This window comes from Odontesthes bonariensis, chromosome 6, assembly GCF_027942865.1.
Source record: "Odontesthes bonariensis isolate fOdoBon6 chromosome 6, fOdoBon6.hap1, whole genome shotgun sequence".
NCBI lineage: Eukaryota > Metazoa > Chordata > Actinopteri > Atheriniformes > Atherinopsidae > Odontesthes > Odontesthes bonariensis.
Window position 1 is genome coordinate 21,594,355 of NC_134511.1, and position 19,483 is coordinate 21,613,837.

General features: G+C 39.5%; 3 protein-coding genes across 5 annotated transcripts in view; all 3 read right to left on the reverse strand.

The window, feature by feature from the left end:
* vps13a (vacuolar protein sorting 13 homolog A) overlaps positions 1 to 6,063 on the reverse strand; it is a 35,889-nt gene extending 29,826 nt beyond the window's left edge. For 2 of the 3 annotated variants that reach the window (XM_075467867.1, XM_075467869.1), the window contains exons 1-15: positions 5,880 to 6,063; positions 5,019 to 5,062; positions 4,881 to 4,923; positions 4,697 to 4,792; positions 3,951 to 4,052; positions 3,531 to 3,640; positions 3,377 to 3,436; positions 3,159 to 3,218; positions 2,896 to 2,976; positions 2,529 to 2,586; positions 2,022 to 2,149; positions 1,770 to 1,876; positions 1,453 to 1,624; positions 666 to 728; positions 104 to 236 (exon numbers count right to left, since the gene is read on the reverse strand). In XM_075467867.1, the coding sequence (XP_075323982.1) occupies positions 104 to 236; positions 666 to 728; positions 1,453 to 1,624; positions 1,770 to 1,876; positions 2,022 to 2,149; positions 2,529 to 2,586; positions 2,896 to 2,976; positions 3,159 to 3,218; positions 3,377 to 3,436; positions 3,531 to 3,640; positions 3,951 to 4,052; positions 4,697 to 4,792; positions 4,881 to 4,923; positions 5,019 to 5,062; positions 5,880 to 5,979 (1,357 nt within the window). In that variant the 5' untranslated portion in view covers positions 5,980 to 6,063. The remainder of the gene's footprint in view (positions 1 to 103; positions 237 to 665; positions 729 to 1,452; positions 1,625 to 1,769; positions 1,877 to 2,021; positions 2,150 to 2,528; positions 2,587 to 2,895; positions 2,977 to 3,158; positions 3,219 to 3,376; positions 3,437 to 3,530; positions 3,641 to 3,950; positions 4,053 to 4,696; positions 4,793 to 4,880; positions 4,924 to 5,018; positions 5,063 to 5,879) is intronic. The other variant, XM_075467868.1, reaches the window with a different exon arrangement.
* Positions 6,064 to 6,908: 845 nt separating this feature from the next.
* On the reverse strand, positions 6,909 to 8,177 carry LOC142382743 (C2 calcium-dependent domain-containing protein 4C). Its single transcript, XM_075468863.1, has one exon. The coding sequence runs from the start codon at positions 8,175 to 8,177 to the stop codon at positions 6,909 to 6,911; it is 1,269 nt and encodes a 422-aa protein (XP_075324978.1).
* Positions 8,178 to 18,311: 10,134 nt separating this feature from the next.
* On the reverse strand, positions 18,312 to 19,268 carry foxb2 (forkhead box B2). Its single transcript, XM_075469025.1, has one exon. It carries the CDS (start codon positions 19,266 to 19,268, stop codon positions 18,312 to 18,314), a length of 957 nt encoding a protein of 318 aa, XP_075325140.1.
* Between the last annotated feature and the right edge of the window lie 215 nt (positions 19,269 to 19,483).

A 19,483-nucleotide genomic window follows, 5' to 3' on the forward strand; every position in this document is an offset into this window, starting at 1 on the left:
CAGTGTAAGGAAGGAAAAAAAAAAAAAAAAAAGAGATAAACATAAGAGGCCTGAGCTAACACTAAATACTAAATCCTGTTATTTCCATTTTTCGACATCTTGCCTCCCGTCTTGATTTCCTTCGTTTGTGTATCAGCTTCTCCTCCCAAGTTCCACATCCAGCTCAACCAACCCTGAGACTTTTCCTCCTCCATCTTCACCCCTGGACGATAAATACGCAGCCCTGCCTTGCTTGCCTAGTGAAGAAATAGGATGTCAAAAACTTCTGGTAAAGTATTCTGTCGTTGCAAACATAAAAACAAAAACAAAAACAAAAGCAAAAGACTTCAAATGACAGATTCATCCGTTTCTTTATACTGTATATTGTGTGTTTTGTGCTCCGTCTTGAGTGACCTCGATCATAGCTGGCTCATCCAATGGAACATGTACTAGCTACAAATTACAGCAGGGTTGTTGTACAATGTGTCATTTCTTTCTAAGATCCAAGGACATAAATAACATACATTTTCTGGAGCCTTGGAGAGTTTGATTTAGTATATTTTAGGTCTATGTGACCAACAAAGCCAATTACAGAGCAGAGAATGTGCTACAACCACTTCAGTTTGATACAATTCATGCCCACAGATACAGGGTGTTTAAACTACCCACCATATCAGAAAGCTTACCTCTACTTCAGCTTGTTGTCTGGCCAATGTGATGTTAAAAATATCCAAAGTCTTCTCAGTCTCCTGCAAATACAAACAAGACTAATTGATTAGGGCTTTTAGTAGATGTTATCATTGAAATGACAGAGCAATGAATGAATGTCAGGAAAACTTGATGTTTGCAGAACAACAGAGAGATAGAGGAAGACATCCCATAGGTATTTCTCTAAAATTGAACAATCTGCAAAGCATGTTAATAAATGTCTTTGTGGGATTGATAAGTCTACAGTAAAAAGGAATTACATTCAATAAAAGTTATTTAAAAGTAAGATCTATAAAACTAACCACCTGAGTATCATATTAGCCCTGCATTTGATACAGGCCTTGAAATGTGGTCAGAGTTGTGAAGCAGGTGTTACGCCAATATAACAACAAGATACAAGATAAATAAAGAAATTAGCAAAAAACAACTTGTTTGAAACTGATCAAACAGTCAAATATATCAAATACATCAAATTAATCTGTCCACCAAATATTTTGACATTAAAAAAAAGAGAAAGTTTTTAAATTATTTTTTTGTGGGCTTTTATGCCTGTAATGGATAGGACAGTTTAGAGAGACAGGAAACAGGGGGCAGAGAGAGGGGGAACGACATGCAGCAAGGGGCCGTCCGATGCGGGACTCGAATCGGGGCCAGCTGCAGCGAGGAGGACTATAGCCTCTTGTACATGGGGCGCCTGCTGTACCCACTACGCCACGGACCATCCCAAAAAAAAAAAAAATGAAGAAAGTTTAACACCCCTCCCACCTCTAGTTGCTTTAGAAGCTTGTCACTGGGCTTCTTGCTGGTGATCTTGGTCTTGTAGATCTCTCTGTAACACTTTATCATCTGTCGGTGCCGGCGAATGTGTGGCCATGACCACATGTGGAGACGTGGCTTCACATCCACCTCCAGGATGCTTGTGATCACATAGCTCCACCTGAAATTCAGAAAAATGAGAGCACACACAAACACAAAAAAAAAAAAAAAAAAAAAAAAAATCAGCTTTACAATCTGTAATACTAAGTGCACAGTGTTGGCCATAATGCCACGTGATGCCATGTGACTCTGAAGTGGTTTCTGACCATATGCAAGCATTCTTGTGACAATGGACCTCAGGCCTGTACTTCCTGTATGGCAGGTTCCGTGACATCATATCGACTGAGCCCAGCAACTCCAAGATGCTAATGTACTGTAAAGACAGGAAGTCAGCAATTACGCAGCAGCCCAGAGTACTGCAGAGCAGTTATCATCTCCCAGAGGGCTGTTTTTACCAGGCTTTAACCCACACAAGCTTATAGACTTTTATACACACACACACACACACATGCACCTACCTGAGGTCTATTTAGTTCTATGGCCACCTCACTAAGATTGACCATCAAGTCCACTTTTGGTGAAGAGAAATCTACATCTGACCGGGGATTCATCCGCAGTTTAGCATCCGCTGAGATGGGACGAAAAACTGTGGACCAGCAACAGGGAACAAAAAAAAAATGTCTTTGAATGGCATATTGGAGTTTCCACTACCTTTCGCTTACATGGGCAAACTATTGAAAAGCATTTTTAATGATATGAAAATAAACAGCGTTTTTCTTTTGCAAAATAAGCAATCCAAGAACATCTGCGCTGGTGCTTTGATGTGAAAATCTCAATGAAAGCTGTTGGGAAATGCTAAAGAAAAACCTGTTAAAAATGTGGTGGTGATTGAAGCTGTGCGAGTCACACAAACTTCTCTCCTGGCACAGATTCCAGGCATGATCACACACTAAACAAAGAGATGGTCTGAGATGGTGTGAGTAAAAAATAAATAAATCAAAGAAACGGGTTACATAGACACTCACTAAAGTCATGGCCAACAGTAAGAGAGTTGTGGATTTCCATGCTGCTCTGAAGACATCGCTAAAGAAAAAAGGGAGAGAAACTTTGTTTAAATACTACTTTTCCTTGACTTAAAAATGATTTTAATCAAATCAACATCATATTTTCTAAACATTCTATCAATTAGGCCCACTGAAAAAGTCTTACAAGGTTTTATGAAAAGGAAATTTCATATCGTTTTCCATGAAATCCTTTTTATCTCTCAACATGTGTCCTGAGTGCACACGGTGTGCATGCGGAACACAGGTTTAGCCTTATTTTTAAGATAAAACATGGCTAAATACAGGCAGATGTGGAGGAGCTACAATACACTAATAATTAGTGACTCACCAAGGCCTCATCTGAACTGTGATTGGAGAAGAGTACTGAGTTGACATTCCAGTAGGCAAACAAGTTGTCCAGTTGAACCAACTAAGAAAAAGCAAAAGACAAAGCCATTGTGTTGTTGTTATTGTGTTGATGTAAAAAGCTAACTGAGCAAAATGGAGTGGAGGCCTGATTAAAATGGGTTCCTAAAACTATGACAAAGAGGTTTCACAGAACCATACTAACTTGTTTATGTCTTCAAATAAAAAAGGGGTTCAAGTTCTTACCTTGAAGAAAAGCCTTGAATTCTCATCCAAAATACTGGGGTTCCAGTTCTTATCGGCTGTCTGTAAGGTCAATTAAACAGGGAGGTATGAGAGCCTTGGATCAGACAACCTAACTTATAGATGCATCTATAACAATTTCAAAGCATTATTAGGAAAAGTTTATTTATTGAATGCATTATAGTACATAATCAGACAGGAAAGACATAAGAACACATCACCTGAAGACTGAGGTTTTCAAGAGATACTCCAAATGACAAAGGGCAGTTTGGATTTGTGACCTGTGGAAAACAAAAGAGATTAATCATGTGGAGTTAGGAGTTATGGTCATATTTGTGTTATAAATCACCATGGCAACTAAGTTTGAATACTCACATCATCTTCATAACGAATGTGGATGTTAGAGATCTTGACCTGCAGGTTTTTGATGACCTGGGTTACAAGCTTTTCCACAAAGGTGTCCTGCTTCTCGAGCTTAGGGTTCTCTGTCAAACACAAATGTGAAAATGAGGCCCGCATTGATACTGATGCCTTCTTGAGGCTTTGCTTTGGAAGCAAGGATTCAACCTCCTTCTTCTAGTCACCAAACCACAGCTGATCTGCTAAACCACCGGTTTCACACAAGAAAAGTGTGAAAGCTGTTGGCTGCACAGCTCACAGCCAGATGCATCATAACCACATGACTCAAAATCTGTGAAACTGTTACTTTGTTTTTTTAAACACATTGAAAATATTTGCTGCACTCATCTGTTTACATAAACACACACAGAGATACGCTTCAAAATCAGAGCTGACCTTGCTCGGCAGCTTTAAGCTTTTTCTCTTCTATTCGCTGTAGTTCCCTCTGACGAGCCTCCTGCAGCTGCTTCTCTTCCTTTTCCGCATTGTACTTTATACCTGGAAGAAATAGGGCCAAAAGAAAAATTTACTGACTCCGTGCCACAGAAAACAAATTAATACTACAAGTGTATATTGATTGATTGATAGATTTTTTATTTTCGAACATGTATAAAAAAGAAAATGTATGTAACTATTTGTACATACAAAAGAAAGAAAAAGAGAAATAAAAAAAAATAATCACATAAAGTGCTAATACATAACAAAACATCACACATTGTTCGAAAAAGGAATGGGAAGAAGTACAATACTTTTTTAGTTTCCCACCCCTATATTACAATTCATGACCTGCTTGTCAGGAAAAATGACATTCGATTGCGAATAATTAATAAAAACTCCTTTGTTTGGCTACTTTGTAACTCAGAGTTGTCTCTGCTAACAAACAGGGTTAACATCACTGTGGTTGACATCACTGCTATTTTAAGTACCTCAAGTTTCTGATGTATTTTACAAATAATTGAAACACAAACCTGTTTTTTTTTAATCTCCCAAAAATCCAAATGAGTAGCCCAATCATATAAATATATCAGGTTCATTTTTTTTCAGCTAAACGGTGTGAAACCCTAATGTATCCTTTAAGGTCTACAGTTAGGTAATACATCTATTTGTTTATGTATTGTAGTGGATGTAGATGGTGACCTTACTTGCTGTGGGGACTATAAGCAGATAGACACCATCCAGTGTGGCCTCCACTGATTGTTTGTAGAGATCCTTCCACGGAATCTTTAGCTCCAGACGTCCTATTAACAAAAGCCAAAAGTAAGAAAATGTTCTTCTCTACAGAGCGTACCAAACTGAGTCAAGCGGTGCAAAGAATTACAATCTTACCTATGTGACCAGCTTTCACTTTAAAGGGAATATCAAGTTGACTCTGCAACAACAGAACAATAAATATCTGTTTTGATACAAATCAATGGCAGAATAGTGTGCCAATATAGCTTACCCACTCAATCAACATCAACTTACCAAGGCATTTTCCTTGATTTCAAGATTTTTCAGAACAGCGTCGCCTGCAATGACAGGAATCTTTGTTAACTGATTTAACTAAAGCTATACCTACACTTATCTTATTTACTGATTTTAACAACAACAAGAGCACGCTGGTGATTAAGATTAGCACTGTTTTGAGATAAGCCTCATATAAATCCAGTTTGATGTCAAAACCAGATCTACAACATAGAGAGTTGGGCACATGAACCATTAAAGATACATTTTCTATAAGACCTTAGAAACAGGAAACATGTGGGGCATGTCACTATTATCAACACAGACACATTCAACGTGTGTGTCGCCATTTGCGTTGTGAAAATATTAAGATTAACATAGAGATGTATTTACTGCACCTGTTTCTGTAACTGTCACACTTGTGATAAGGGAATTATTTAGAGAAAACTAAATAATAAGACTAAAATCCTTTCGCATTTGCCCGATTGGTTTGGAGCACTACAGACTTATTGGTAGAGGTAATAAGTATGAAAGGACTCAAAACGAAACAAAAAAGGCAAGTCATGACCTGGCTGTGTAGTAGGGTGTGACTCTAAACTCTGCTTCTCAGAAACTTCAATGATCACACGCACTTGTATATGGTAACGTGTAAAGACATTTGTAGCCGTTACAATATGTGTCTATATCTGTCTACAAATCAACATACGTCTGTTTTGTTGCGGTCATACTGCACTTATTAATTACATTTCGAGAGAGAGAAAAAAGTGACACTGACAGCTAAGGGATCCTATCTGCTCGCAAGCCTGCTGGCTAACGTTGATTAGCATTTAGCTAGGTGGCGTCGACAACGAGCCGGTGAAAGGCAAACACAAGTTCAGTTACCTCCCCATATGCCAAGCTGTAGCTGAGAGCTGTCAAGGTTGACAACATAGTCCCCTAAAAATCGGTTGAGGACATCTACCACCAGGCTTTCGAAGACCATTTTGACGCCGCTCTCATCTGTCTGTCATGTTTACATCCCGTGAACTCTTGCAAGCAGCCTCTACGTCAGAATTAGAAGGGCGACTTGCTTTTAGGCGATGCTTACGTCATGTCGTAAATACGTTGCGTAGCTGCTGCAGGGCGCAGGCAGGCAGGTAAAAATGAACAAATCAGTACACATGCCGCTGTAACAGTGCCTGAGGGCGGGGGACAACTGAGGTCTCAGTAAGATAAAAAAAAAAAAAAAAAAGTATTGGTACTCTTATGCATACATTTGATAGAAAGTGCACATCACATTCACAACCTTTATTTATTGCTATGGCAAACAAAAGATACCATAGCCACATATTCTAAACATTTCTTTTAAAAAAACACACTTTCACAAAATATGCAGCTGAAAAGCTTTTCCCCCTTTCCTCTGAGAACATCTGGTCTGAAACTTTATGGCAGGAGGATACAATAACAGGTCAGAGCTCATAACAAGTCAATCTTACAGGCAGCATATAATCACTTGAGAAATCTAAGACTGTTAGACCACCGAACAAAACGAAAACACCACAGTGTACCAAAGAAGACATTACTTCACAATACACATTTTTTTTCAAGTATCTGTAGAATGGGGCTGCTGGGTTGCCTCACAGCAAGAGAATTCCTGGTTCAAATCTCAGATGGGGCATGTTCTCCCCCTGTATTCATTGTTTCTCTCTGGGTACTCTGGCTTCCTCCCACAGTCCAAACTGGTGGCTTTAATTTACCCGAGGAGTGAGTGGGAGCTTGCTTGGTTGTGTGTGTGTGTGTGTGTGTGTGTGTGTGTGTGTGTGTGTGTGTCAACTATTTTCTTTTGCAAATGTAATGATTACCTGAAGAGATCATGATTTTACTATATGTACCAATAACATGCTGCTAAACCCAGATAATCAACAACAAGAGCTACTGCTCTATCTGTTTCTTAAGGGGGAGTAACTCAGATAGTGGTTTACTGATCAGTCCAATTAGTGTTCCCCTCTTCAGCATTCCATGTGCAGGTTTATCCACGACTTTTAATCTGAGCTGCAGTTCCAGCAGATCTTTGTGACTTAGCTCTATGAAGAAGAAATCTTCATTGAACACAGGGCTGCGGCATTTCCTGATGGTGGCGCTCTCCTGCTGCTGCAGCCTCCCCGGTGTCAAACAAAGAATCAGTGAACAGTTCAGGGTGTGTTGTTCACTTTGATCCCACAGGCCTTCCACAGACACCACACGCACTCTGACTGTTGAAAGGGCTGAAAAAGTGTTGTTGGAGAACGTGGCGAGCTCAGCAGAGAGGCGGACTCTGCCTCGGCCCTGCAAGGGGAGGACGTGTTCGCGCGGAAGTCTCTCCTGGCACTGCAGAATATCCAGTGGGAAAAGGACAGGTGGAGATAGGGTGGATGAGTTTTCCTCTATGCTTGGAGGGGTAGAGGGAGAGGTTGTTAAGCTTAAACCTCCCTTCTTCCACCTCCCTTTGACATCTTTGTTATCAATCAGCGAAGGACAGGACACTGTACCTTTAAGCCGGCCACTTTTTGATTTGATATAGTTTGCGGATTTGGTACCATAAGGTGAACAGAGAGGAGAGGAATCACTGGAGGAAGGTGTTTCATATTCTGTGCTTCCTGTTTCTGACAGGCTTTTGCATAAAAACAGAGGGATTAACCCAGATAAAGTTTTCTTGGGCAGGTTTGACTCTTTCGCCAGAGTGGGTGCTGCAGTAGGAACACTTCTTTCCAACATGTACCCAGGCCCAATTGAATGGAATAAGGATTCTTTCCTTCGAGTGTTGGGGCTCTCATATATCCCAGCCAGGCCGTAACCCTCTGCAGAGAATGGTAAAGGTTTCTTTGTAGCCTTCCAAGACACTAGAGTCTCATCTTTCTTTATCCTCACATCCTTTTTCTTTGTTTGCGTAGTTTTTAAAGAAGTGCTGGCCTTTGATATCTGACTCTGTCTTTGCAGATACGGTGGGGTTTTCTCAACTTCTGGCTGTGGGCTTCTCTTGCAAAGTCGTGGAGGAAGACAGAACTCCGGGATGTTGTCTGGGGTTATGATGTTGCTGTGCAGATTCTGAGAGAAGCTGGTTTTAGAGGGGAAAAAGATATCCTCTTTACTCTTCTCCATGTAACGATTCAGCTCTAGAGGAATGCTCTCCATGCTTTCTCTGATCTTCCCAAGGACCCACATAGTTGTTTTATGGTTTGACGATGTCAGCGTAGTGACACAACTCCAAGCTCCTTTTGCAACATAAATGAAGCATATTGTTTAAGCAGAAATCAAACAATGAAAGTTTTTTTAGATAGTGAAATGAAAAATATTTTTCTCTCACCTGTGATGTGGTGATGTGCCCTCTTCTGAAGAGAGATCTGCATGTGTGTGACGCATGTGTCAGTAACAGATTTTAAAGGTTAGCTCGAGGCTCCACGTCATCGGTCCGCCACCCCCGCATGCACCAAAAAATATTCTTTACACATACATGCGCAAGAATAAACATATCTGGCACAGTGCATTAGACCTCTCTGCGTATCTTAGAAACTGACAAATCAGATCAGGTGCACTGAAGCGCATTCAGTTGTGGTGTCAGCTTTCCAGGAGGAGACTTTTTTATATCAGTACTGAATTTTGCCCTGCAGCTTTAAAGGTATTAAATGCAATTTACCAAAGCAACATGCAACATATATGTTTAAAACATAATTAAGATTAGAAAAATGGCAAAATCATACTACATCAAATACCTTCGATACCTGAGTAGATATGCTAAGATAGGATGATGTGGGACCCCACTCTGGCGTGGCATTTAGACTGAAACACAAGACAGTTACTGAGGCATGAGCTGTGGTGGTTGTGATGATATAGATATAATCGACTTTTGAGAGAGCTGACCTCTTGTTCAAAGGCAATTCAAAGACAAGCTCACCCCAGGTCTACAGACAGAACCCACCATGTCAAAGAGCCAGTGACCTTTAGACTGCTCATAACCAGATATACAACTGACCTGAAGTCTGGAACACAGCTATGAGTCGGTATGTTTTCTTATCGAGGTCAAACACAACTAATAGCTGTTTTAAAGCAATGCAATAATAGTCATAAGTTACTAGCATTAAACAATAGTTTGCGATTTTGTCAGTAGAAAAACTAAAGAGCCTATCCCAGCTGCAATTAGGTCGAGACTAACAGCCACATCCAGACTCACTCCTCGGGTCAGTTCAGAATCACCCCTAAACCTAACATGAAGGTTTTCTGGACTGGGAAAGGAAGCCAGCGTACCTTGAGAGGGACAAGGAACTCTCTCGGTGTGAGACAACTTTTCTAACCGCCACCGTGCAGCCCTCCAAATTTCAAACATAATTCAAAAAGGACAATTTGTTTCTAATAATTACCACCACATTCACACTTAATTGCCAAACATTAGTCCAGATCACACACTTCCTGGACTCCCGATGGACTCCCTGTCTGAAGATGTAACCATTAAAAGGACTGTCATTTTGTATCTAAGAGAGATTTAATAAAGACATGAAGATCTATGTCTTGTTATATTGTATCAGTTGCATCTGGTTCAGAGTAAGTTGCTAAACTGGAAGCCCCTCTTTACAATGAGTTATTTCAACCACAAGAGGGCATACATGGATTACATCAATTATTGCCTCAAACGTCCGCTCATCTTAGTGAAGATATCAGTAAAATATAAGTAGAGAAACAGCGCTTTGTTTTAAGAATTTACCACATATTTCAAGAGGCGTGAAAATCCAATGGTTGGTCGGAATTTTCCACACATGAAAACATTCACATGGACACACATACTGCATGCACTGAGGCAGACACACACACACACACACACACACACACACACACACAAAGATATTGTTTATTGAGTATTCTTCAGTCAGAACAGTAAGATAAGATCATTTTGATCAAGCAAAAGATAGTGTGTGTGTGTGTGTGTGTGTGTGTGTGTAAGACAAAGGAGGAATATGAAGATGATGAATACATTTAATCAGGGCTCCCAGGGGTCAGGAGACTTTTTGTGATGGTGGAGATCAACTTTATTATGCCAATAAAAACTCGGAGTGCTCTGTGTAATGGAGAGATAAATGATTGGGAGTCAGAGGAGAACCTTGCCTTTAAACGCTGTCATAGCTGCAATTAACGCTAACAAGAGAACACTGTAGCCAAGTGTTAAAACCTTTTTGCTCCTGAATTCTTCGTTTTTAGAAAATAAATTCAGTTCATAAATTTTTTTTTTTTGTGGGCTTTGTTTTGTTTATTCAGTTTTTAGAACATTATGTTAATTAATCAACCATAAGGCTTTTAAGTTCTCTTACTCTACCTAACCTGAACGCTGGAAGAGAGATTTGTTCTTCAAAAAAGAATTCTATCTTTCACTGAACCACTGGAAAAATAAAGACTGATAAACAGTGAAGCTTAAGTACAAGTAAATTCATTGTCAAATTGTAGAGAGTTGGCTTTCAGTTGTTAATATTGACAATTGCAGGAATGAACCAGGTTCTTGTTATCATTTTAAAAAATCAACCCAGTAACAACCCAAAACAAAACAGGCACTCAGTTTAAAGTCGCTCAGTGTCCGTGTATGACTGACACCAAACATATCTTCCTGTACTGGAGGCTGTAACTTCATCCTGCTACCATCAGCCCTGGGCTAGACGTGACCTTTCAGCCTCCTTTTATCACAAAGAAGGAACAAAGGAAACTTTTTTCTGAAGGTTCAAACGTGCTCAGTGAGAAAACCTGTTCTCAGTTGCTCTTGCTGATGTTTGTTGTTTCATGATGGCAATCGTTACTGCTGAAGTGAAACTCTCTCAATGATTTTGTTGCTGTGCAGTGTTTTTAGAGTATAGAAATCCCATTTCCCTAACAGCTGGTAAGCTTCTTTTTTTTTACAGCAACAAAAACCGAAATCTCTTGGTTTGTTTTCTAATTTTATGTGACTAACAACAGAACTAAGGAAATTATTTTTGTGGTTTGAAGTCTAAGTGTGAAGTGTTTTGAGTGATCGGCTAGACTAGAAAAGCGCAATATAAGTACAGTCCATTTCCCAAATTTATACCAACAGAATTGGATGCCTCAGCAAATGACACAGAAAAAGTTTGGAAAGAGCACAGAGCCTAAAGGATACTGAAAGCCAAAACCCTTCCCAGACAAAGTTTCTGTTTGGGGAGCATTAAGTATCCACAGTTTTGTTTCTTAGGCTGTGAGACTACTAGTTGTATCCACCACAATTTATCAAGAAAAGTATAGTCAAAAATATGAGCTGTAGTAGACACAATCCAATATCAACATGTTTTTGGTTCTTTCTTATTGCTGATTTGTAGCCTTTCTGTGGGTAATCCTGTCTAAATCTAAAACAGTTTATCAACTTAAACCTTTGTTATAAGAGTGAATCTGTTTTGTGATGAGCTTTGAAATTTCAAGTTCATGCTCAGCAGGGATAGTGCTGATGACATACTTTCATTAGAAACTTTTAATTTCTCTTCAGTCTCTGTTATCTCATATCTAATTCTCTCCAAAAGCACTTAACCTCTGATAAAAGTGCTGTAGTTTTTTTTGGCCAAAGAACTTCTTTGTCACAGAACTCCTCAAAGAAAGTGAAGCAGTCGGAGAGGAGAAATGGTGGGAAGGAGGCCAGCATGGCTGAACCACTGACCCATACTGAACTGATAATAAAGTGTAATAATGGCTAATAAAGTGTCGTAATTTGAGCCAATAAAGATGGGTGGCAGATTGAAGATGATATGCACTGCATCAGAGGACCTTACTCTGAGGACAGAGCAGAGACAATACACTTCAGCCACAGGGATGGAAACATTTTGACCTTATATCAGTGAATCACTGTGCAATAAAAAGGAGATAGTGGCTCTGATAAAGAACAACTGGTTGGAGGAAGAAAAGGGGATACGCAGAGTACAGTGTATATATAAACATATATACACACAGACATATATCTACATATATGTATATATTTATATATATATATATATAAAAGTATATATATATTTATATGTGTGTGTGTGTGTGTGTGTGTGTGTACATATATGTAGATATATGTATTTTAGCATTTCAGGCTTGCCTTCCATTAAGCACTGAAACAGTAAAGATTTTACCTCTTTGTGATGCCACCATTCATTCTTAGAACACTTGAATGGCACTCTGGGATATCAGGATACCAAGCAATCAAGTGTTTCAGGTTCTCTTTTGAGGTTTTGTAACAGTACACAACAGTATGGGGATGTCATTGTCAAATTCTTCTTTCAAAATTTTCCACAAATTCTTATTTGGGGACACGTGAGTTCTACAGGCAGGCCAGTCCTGTCCCAGAGCTCTCTTTAAGCCCACAGACGTGTCTCTGTATTGTCTTGTTCAAAAATGCATGGAAGAGGTGTGTGGTCTTAAATGCAGTGATACACTGATACTTTCGGACATTGCAGCACTACAAGTTACCAATGTCTGATGGTCCATCCCATATGCGTCTGGCTAACTAAGCGGGACGTGTGTCACAACTGAAACTTTATTAAAACCAAGAACAGAAACAAAATGTCAAGAGGGAAAGGGCCAGTTAAGACCAATGACAGGGAATCAACAGGCTTAGGAACAAGGTGTGAGACAACCAAAACGACAATAAGGATCTTGCACTGAGCTAAGGAAACAAAGGAGCTGATATACTGAGGTAAGCAATAACGAGTTAAAGGCAGGTGTGGCAATCAGAAGAAAATGAAGGTGTGAAATATAGACAGGAAGGAAAGATAACTGAAAAGAGCAAGGGAACAGGCTTTACAAGCATTAAACAGGAAGTAAGCTACCAGGATAACTTTAACTTAATATGAAAATTTTAAAATACAAACTCAAACACAAAAAAAACTCATAATCACTGTTGTTGTTTTTTTTGTTTTTTTTCCATACCTTTCTTACTTTTATTTAGTTGGATTTCTAGCCACAATGAAAGAAAATCATGAACAGTGAGATCTTAGAACACATATGGTGCCCTTAAAGACAGAAAAGTGTGACACGAGTCGGAGAAGGACAGGGAGGAAGAGTTATAGTAATGTGCGGTGGTGCAGAGTGACCTGTCGTTGGGACTCTGTCCTCTGACAGATTTCTCTGTCTCCAGGCCTGATGCCAGTATACTAATTCCCCTCGGACGATCTTTTCATAGATTGATGCTGACTCCTGGTGACACCCACCAGATAACCGTAGTCTCATTCCCCAAGTAATGAGCAGTCGTGAATATTGCATGGCAACTATTACATTAGGATAAGAGCAGATGAAGCCGTATGTCAGCTGCCTTCTTGCAGTGAATCACATGTTACAATAAATTATGACATGAACCATAACTGTAGCACAAAGACACAAGCTGAAGAGGTGCAGAAGGTGTTTGTACACAAGGTGATAGTAATATCTAAAAAGTATCATGTGATTAATGATATAAGAACAAGCGGGATCATTTTCCATTAGCCTTGAGTAACGACTACAACCCCTCCAGCTGATCTGGTCTCAGAGGTCAAAGTTGTACTGCATCACTAAGCTGCGACTCCGTGTCACTTTGAGGGAAAAAAAAAAAAGGGCAAAACTTTGCAGATTATATCACAGTTTTGTCTTAATTTGAAAAATAAATTATGTCTAACTGATGTCATACACATAAAAATGACCAAATTAATTGAGTATTCTAATTATAATGTAGTGAGCTACTTGATTGCAGGCATGGGACAGTATATATATATCACTGCAAAGGGTTTGACTTTAGTAGGTTTCTGTTTGAGTTCTGACTTCTAAGCTTAAATGCACATTTGATTATCCCTGAGAAAGTGATTTGCTATTAGTTAGAGTTATACACACTCAATTAATCTTTATCTTCATTAATCTGTATTTTATCACAAACTCTTAATTGTGTTTTTAGGAATACATGATCAATTCATTTACAGCACTGAGGACATGATTAAGGGAAATAGTTTAAAACTGCTGAGATGTTCCCTCCAATCTCCGTGCAGCATGTGGACATTCGATGAGCACATAACCAACTGATGACTTATTTTATAAATCAAGAAATGATTAGGTAAAAAAATAAAGTTAATTTATTACTTTATTTTTTTACACGTAAGAGACAAATAGACATTTAAACTCCTCTCCCAACGTGTGTATTGTTTTTTTGGAAGGTATCTTTTTCGTATTACATTTAGATGTCATTTTTCTTCTGTACTGAATGAAGTATATCAAATAAATGTATTTTACTTACATGTAGTACATGTACATGTAGCATCTGCTATTTTGCTGAACTTTCTGTCCGCTTCATCTTTTTCGGGTACAGCTTCAGACTGTTGCAGGACATCTTGTAATATGTGAAACATTAAGTCTCTGTCCTACACTGTGCCTTTTTTCTTTTTGTCTTTCTTTCTTTACTATTTCCTATTTTTTTTTCCTTTCTGAAAAGCGAGCCCGCCTGATAAAAACTTCCAGTTGTATGAATTAATGCTGTGTACCTGTTACCGCATCCAGATTCAGCCAATTATGAAACAATTTGATCTGTTTTGACATTTAATAATTAGGCCTTTATGGAGTTTATTTGATTTCTTTTCTCTGTGATAAAACGGTTTAACAAAGTTAATGATGTAGTTTTATGGCTCTGTCTAGAGTGGATAAGCTGATATTTTCAATGATCAGTCAAGCTGTGACTGAACAAAGAATCCTTGAATGACAAGTATCGGTTTAAAGAAATTAGAACAAATTTCTCTCATCTGAGATTCCCAATATATTGAATGAAATTACTGTCTGGAACAAAGAATAATATTTAAGGTTTGCAAGTGTGTGCGTCTGCCAGTGTGAGCTAGTGTGAGCGGAAGATCAGATGTATTAAGCTGCTAATCATGATGGCCAGCTCTTGCTGACTATTAAGAAAAACGCATGTAGAATTTGCCACCCTGGCCCCTATGAAGTGTGGGTAATTACCGCTAATGTATCATAGTCTATGCATGACCGTAACATTACGTTTCAAAGGGCGGACAGTGAAACACCTCTGACATAAATGTTTTATTCATTCATAATCCTGCTATTATTCATTTCAAACTCAAATTTTACATCATTAACAGTTTTTGCATGAATTAAGAGTTCTTTCATATTAAGTTCAGGCACACATTTCTCAGTGCTAAAATGATTTCCTTGGATACAACATAAATTTGTGTCGATGCGGTGAAAAATTACAATGGCCTTTTCACCGTCAACCCTCCAAAAACATAATGTTATAGCAAGGAATGCATATGTCCACTTTTGCACGGACTACTAAGTTCCTGAGCTTTATTTGGCCATAAGACCTGAACGTTTTCATCAGACTTTTTCGTTTCTTGTTAACACGGCTTACACGTCAGTCTTTTAGAAACACTGATTTATTGATACTAAAAGTCTAAAGAAAAAGGTTGCAACCCGCAGATTTGATCTCATTTATTTTGAGTCATCAGCACATTATCTGTTGGAAATTGTAATGCTGTTTTCTGTATTATTTATCATGGGTCCACATTATTTTAAGAAAGCTTGTTATTATTTTAAGAAAGGTACTGCACATCTTGACCACGGAATGTATCACACGCTGTTGTTTTCTTTGTTTTTTTAAAGTTTGGAGTGACACACGAGATCAAAACTAACTTGCAACTCACTTATGTAATCATTTGTCACAAGTTCTCTTAGCGGATTCATACTTGCAAAACAAATAAATAACCACAAGCCTAGCGCCTTAATGAGGTTTTTGCTGTAGAGTGAGAAAATAAAGTATGTAGCTCTCTGACTTGTTTCTATTAAATAATATAAGATATGAAGTAAATCCAGCTATCGACTGGAAACACACACGGCTCTCAATAGTGCCCGCATTATATACTACCAGATATATGATGGGACACCTTCTTACCAAGAGGGTACAAAGATAATCACGTGTGATATTTATACATCTATTGTAGAAGAAATTTTTTTAGACTGGAAAATCATTTAACATTTACCTTTCAATGCTTTGATGGGATCAGCTCAATTTCTACCCTTACAAATTAAACTGCAAACATACCTCCTATTACCTTGCGCATAATCACGTATGCACATAAGGAGACCTCATGTGATATTATGATTCCAGAGGCATCTAAATACAGTGTTGTGAAGACAAAGGATCATGGAGGGTAGTAATGGCTGCATTATTACTCCTCTTATTGTGCCTTAATTAGTGGCATTTAATTATGTACTAATGCAGCGAGGGCTATTAAAGACACTGAGACCTGCTGATCAGGGAATTAAAGAAACACACATACACACACCTACATGCGCACTTTTCACACAGACACATTTGCTGTGCTGTAAAATTTCAGTTGCCTTTAACTAGGAATTAGAGACACCCTGCAGAGAAAGCGTTTGTGTGTGAGTGTCTGTAGATTAAACACAAAGTGCAGATTAAGTAGAGAGGTAGAGAAAGCTAAATACAACCACCAAACAGATTGGCAAGGGATTATGAAAAAACACGAAAAAGATAGGAAGATTGGATGAGGAAAGAAAAAAATAAGGGCTGATCACTTTTATGTGTATCTTGCTCGTCAGCAAGGACACCCAAATATGTTCTAATTTTCCACTCCCACACATCTACTCCACTGGTGCATCTCAATTATTTGTTCAGAGGCTGGTGTGACAATAGTGTCGGCTGTGGGAGCCTTTGGGATGCTAAACAGGGGACAGGAGGTTAAATATAAGTCATTTTCAGTGGGATGAACCTGAGGCTTTGTGCTGCTGGAGAGGAGAAGCTTCAAAGCTTCATTAAAGCAGAGCAAACAAAAGAGCAAACTTGATCCGATCTCCCTGTCTGCTTTTGAAGATGTGGAGCTGCGGCCCAAAGTGCTGGCTCATAATATCCATCAGAGGATCATATAGGCCTGTCCTGGACACAGCATGCATCGGCACATACATGCTCCAGATCATGTTATAAAGCCCACACTTGCTTTAATGGAAGATGACAGCAGGATTTCAATGTAATCGTCCCTGTGAGTAAAGTTTTTAGACAGTTCTCTTTTTGTGAAATGCTCTTCTTCCCTTTGATGACCTTAAGTTTCATATTCAGATTCTAAACTCTATATATATAAAAAAAAAACATTTACACAATTCTCCTGCTGTTTGATATCTATATGGCGTCCCTTCATAGGCTTACCAAATTGTGATGTCTGAGTGGTGTTTAAAATGTTTCTTGGGTTAAAAGCTCAAATTTAATTTATGTCTGTTACTGTAAAAAATATAATACTGCATGATCACAGGTTTCCTGCCTACCTCTATTATTTGAAGTTCCACAGTTACAGCTAAAAATAAAGTAGAAAATAACAGATCTGATTAAATTAGAGATCTGTTGTGTATAAAGATCTAAAATATGCCTTTAAGAGAGCAGCCCATGGTGTGTAAAGTAGCCTGTTATTGTCACTTCCTGTTGTGGATGATAATATAAATAACTGCGTATTAAACTCTTTCTAACGTGCACAGAAAAAAATCTTAAACCACATAAAATCTGGACATTTGTATCCTTCAAGCGTTGTAACTTGGTGTCACAGTGATTTGCATGAATGTGTAAAGGTGCCAGAGTCCAATTGTATTTATCTCCTTCTTTCACTTAGGTCACTAACTGTGTAAAATGGGATTCCATTTAGATTCACATAGTAATTTCGATTGAAACGTGTGTTTGAATAAATACAATACCAACGATGCGGTTTCAACTTCTTTATAAATATCTTCAGATAAATAGTGTTATAATACAAGCATGACATGTTCAATGCACTGCTAAATCACACACACACACGCACACACACACACACGCACACACACACACACACACACAAAGTGCAACAGGCCTATAGTTCAAATTAAATTTTTCAAAAAGCAAAAAGGCCTACTTGTCTTTAGCCGACAGAGCTGCCATAGGTTACAACAAAATAAATAGCATGACATCAAAAATATAAACAGGTGTTAGTTTGCGTTCGGAAGGAATGCCAGACTGTTTGTCCCCTAAATGAAGCTTTCTTTGGGTTTAGCGTTTCTACTTTGTCTGATTGTATTTATCAATGCCACATTACAGTATGTGGTAAATGCCCTTACAAAGAGTGCAAATAAAATGTGATTTCATCAACATGGGTCTAATGAAAAAAATCATTACACAGCACAATGTTATAGTTTTAACAACTTTCTTACAGCAACACTCAACTTAAACTTTGAAGTCTCTGAAGGGGCCTGTTCTGTTTTATTTCGTGTATAAACCTCATTGTCTCTTGTTTGTGTGACCTTTCAAAGAAGAACCTTCAATTTACCCGGTTAGGACAGCAGAAGAGCCGGGTGTAGGGGGTTTGCTTTCCCCTCTAGCAGATCGCTCTTCTCCATCACTGAAGCCGGCGAGCAGAGCTGGACCGGGCCCGACTGCAGCCCCGTCAAACCAGGCACCGGACCCAAGGACGGGGTGGGTTTTATTGGCATCGGAACGGCGGGCAGAGTTTGCCCGTTGGCATTGTGGTAGAGGCCTTTTGCTGACACGCTGAAGGGCGCATATTCGGATGATGCTGCTGGCACAGGCACGCCACTCATGGACTCTGACAGCACGCCGACGTGCGGCCACATAGAATTGACCACGCTGCTGAGCTGAGGGGGCACCGGGTAACCGAGGTGGTGCATGACCGAAGTGAGGGGAAGCCCGCTGGCCACCACACCCTTGTAGTCCCGTCCTATAATGTTCTCGATGGCGAACGGGTGTTTAAACCCACCGGGCTGTGCGCATGTGACTCCCCCGTAACCCTGAAAGTGTGGGAGCCGACCCACACTTGCCGTGGCGGCAGAGGGGTCGTGGTGACCGGATGTTGTGCCCAGCTTGCTGCCAGGGTGGTGGTGATGGTGGAAGTAATGCATCATCGGGGAACTCTTGCAGGCCATATGCTCGGGACGCAGAACCTTGAAGCGCTTCCGTCTCCTTAGAAAGCTGCCGTTTTCGAACATGTCACCGCAGTCCGGGTGCAGCGCCCAGAAGCTGCCTTTCCCTGGCTGATCAGGCCGTCGAGGAATCTTTATGAAGCAGTCGTTAAACGACAGATTATGTCGCAGAGAATTCTGCCACCTCTGGGTGTTCTCTCGATAGTATGGAAAGCGATCCATGATGAATTTATAAATGTCACTCAAAGGCAGCATCTTCTCGGATGAGTTCTGGATGGCCATCGCTGTCAGTGATATATAGGAGTAAGGAGGCTTCTGGTCGCTATAAGAGTTTTTCCCAGGACGGGGCATAACTTACTGATTTCTTGAAATTTGAATGTTAAAATAAAATAACCTGTAGTTATATTCTGAACGCTATTTTTATGAAGCTATTTCACACTCCTCACATCAGTCTCCATCTGACAGATCTGTTCCAAAGTTCTGAGCCATCAGATTAGATCACCTGCGTTATATCGATTAACAGAGAGTTACCCAAAGGCCCGCCGATGACAGGTAAGATCCTTGAG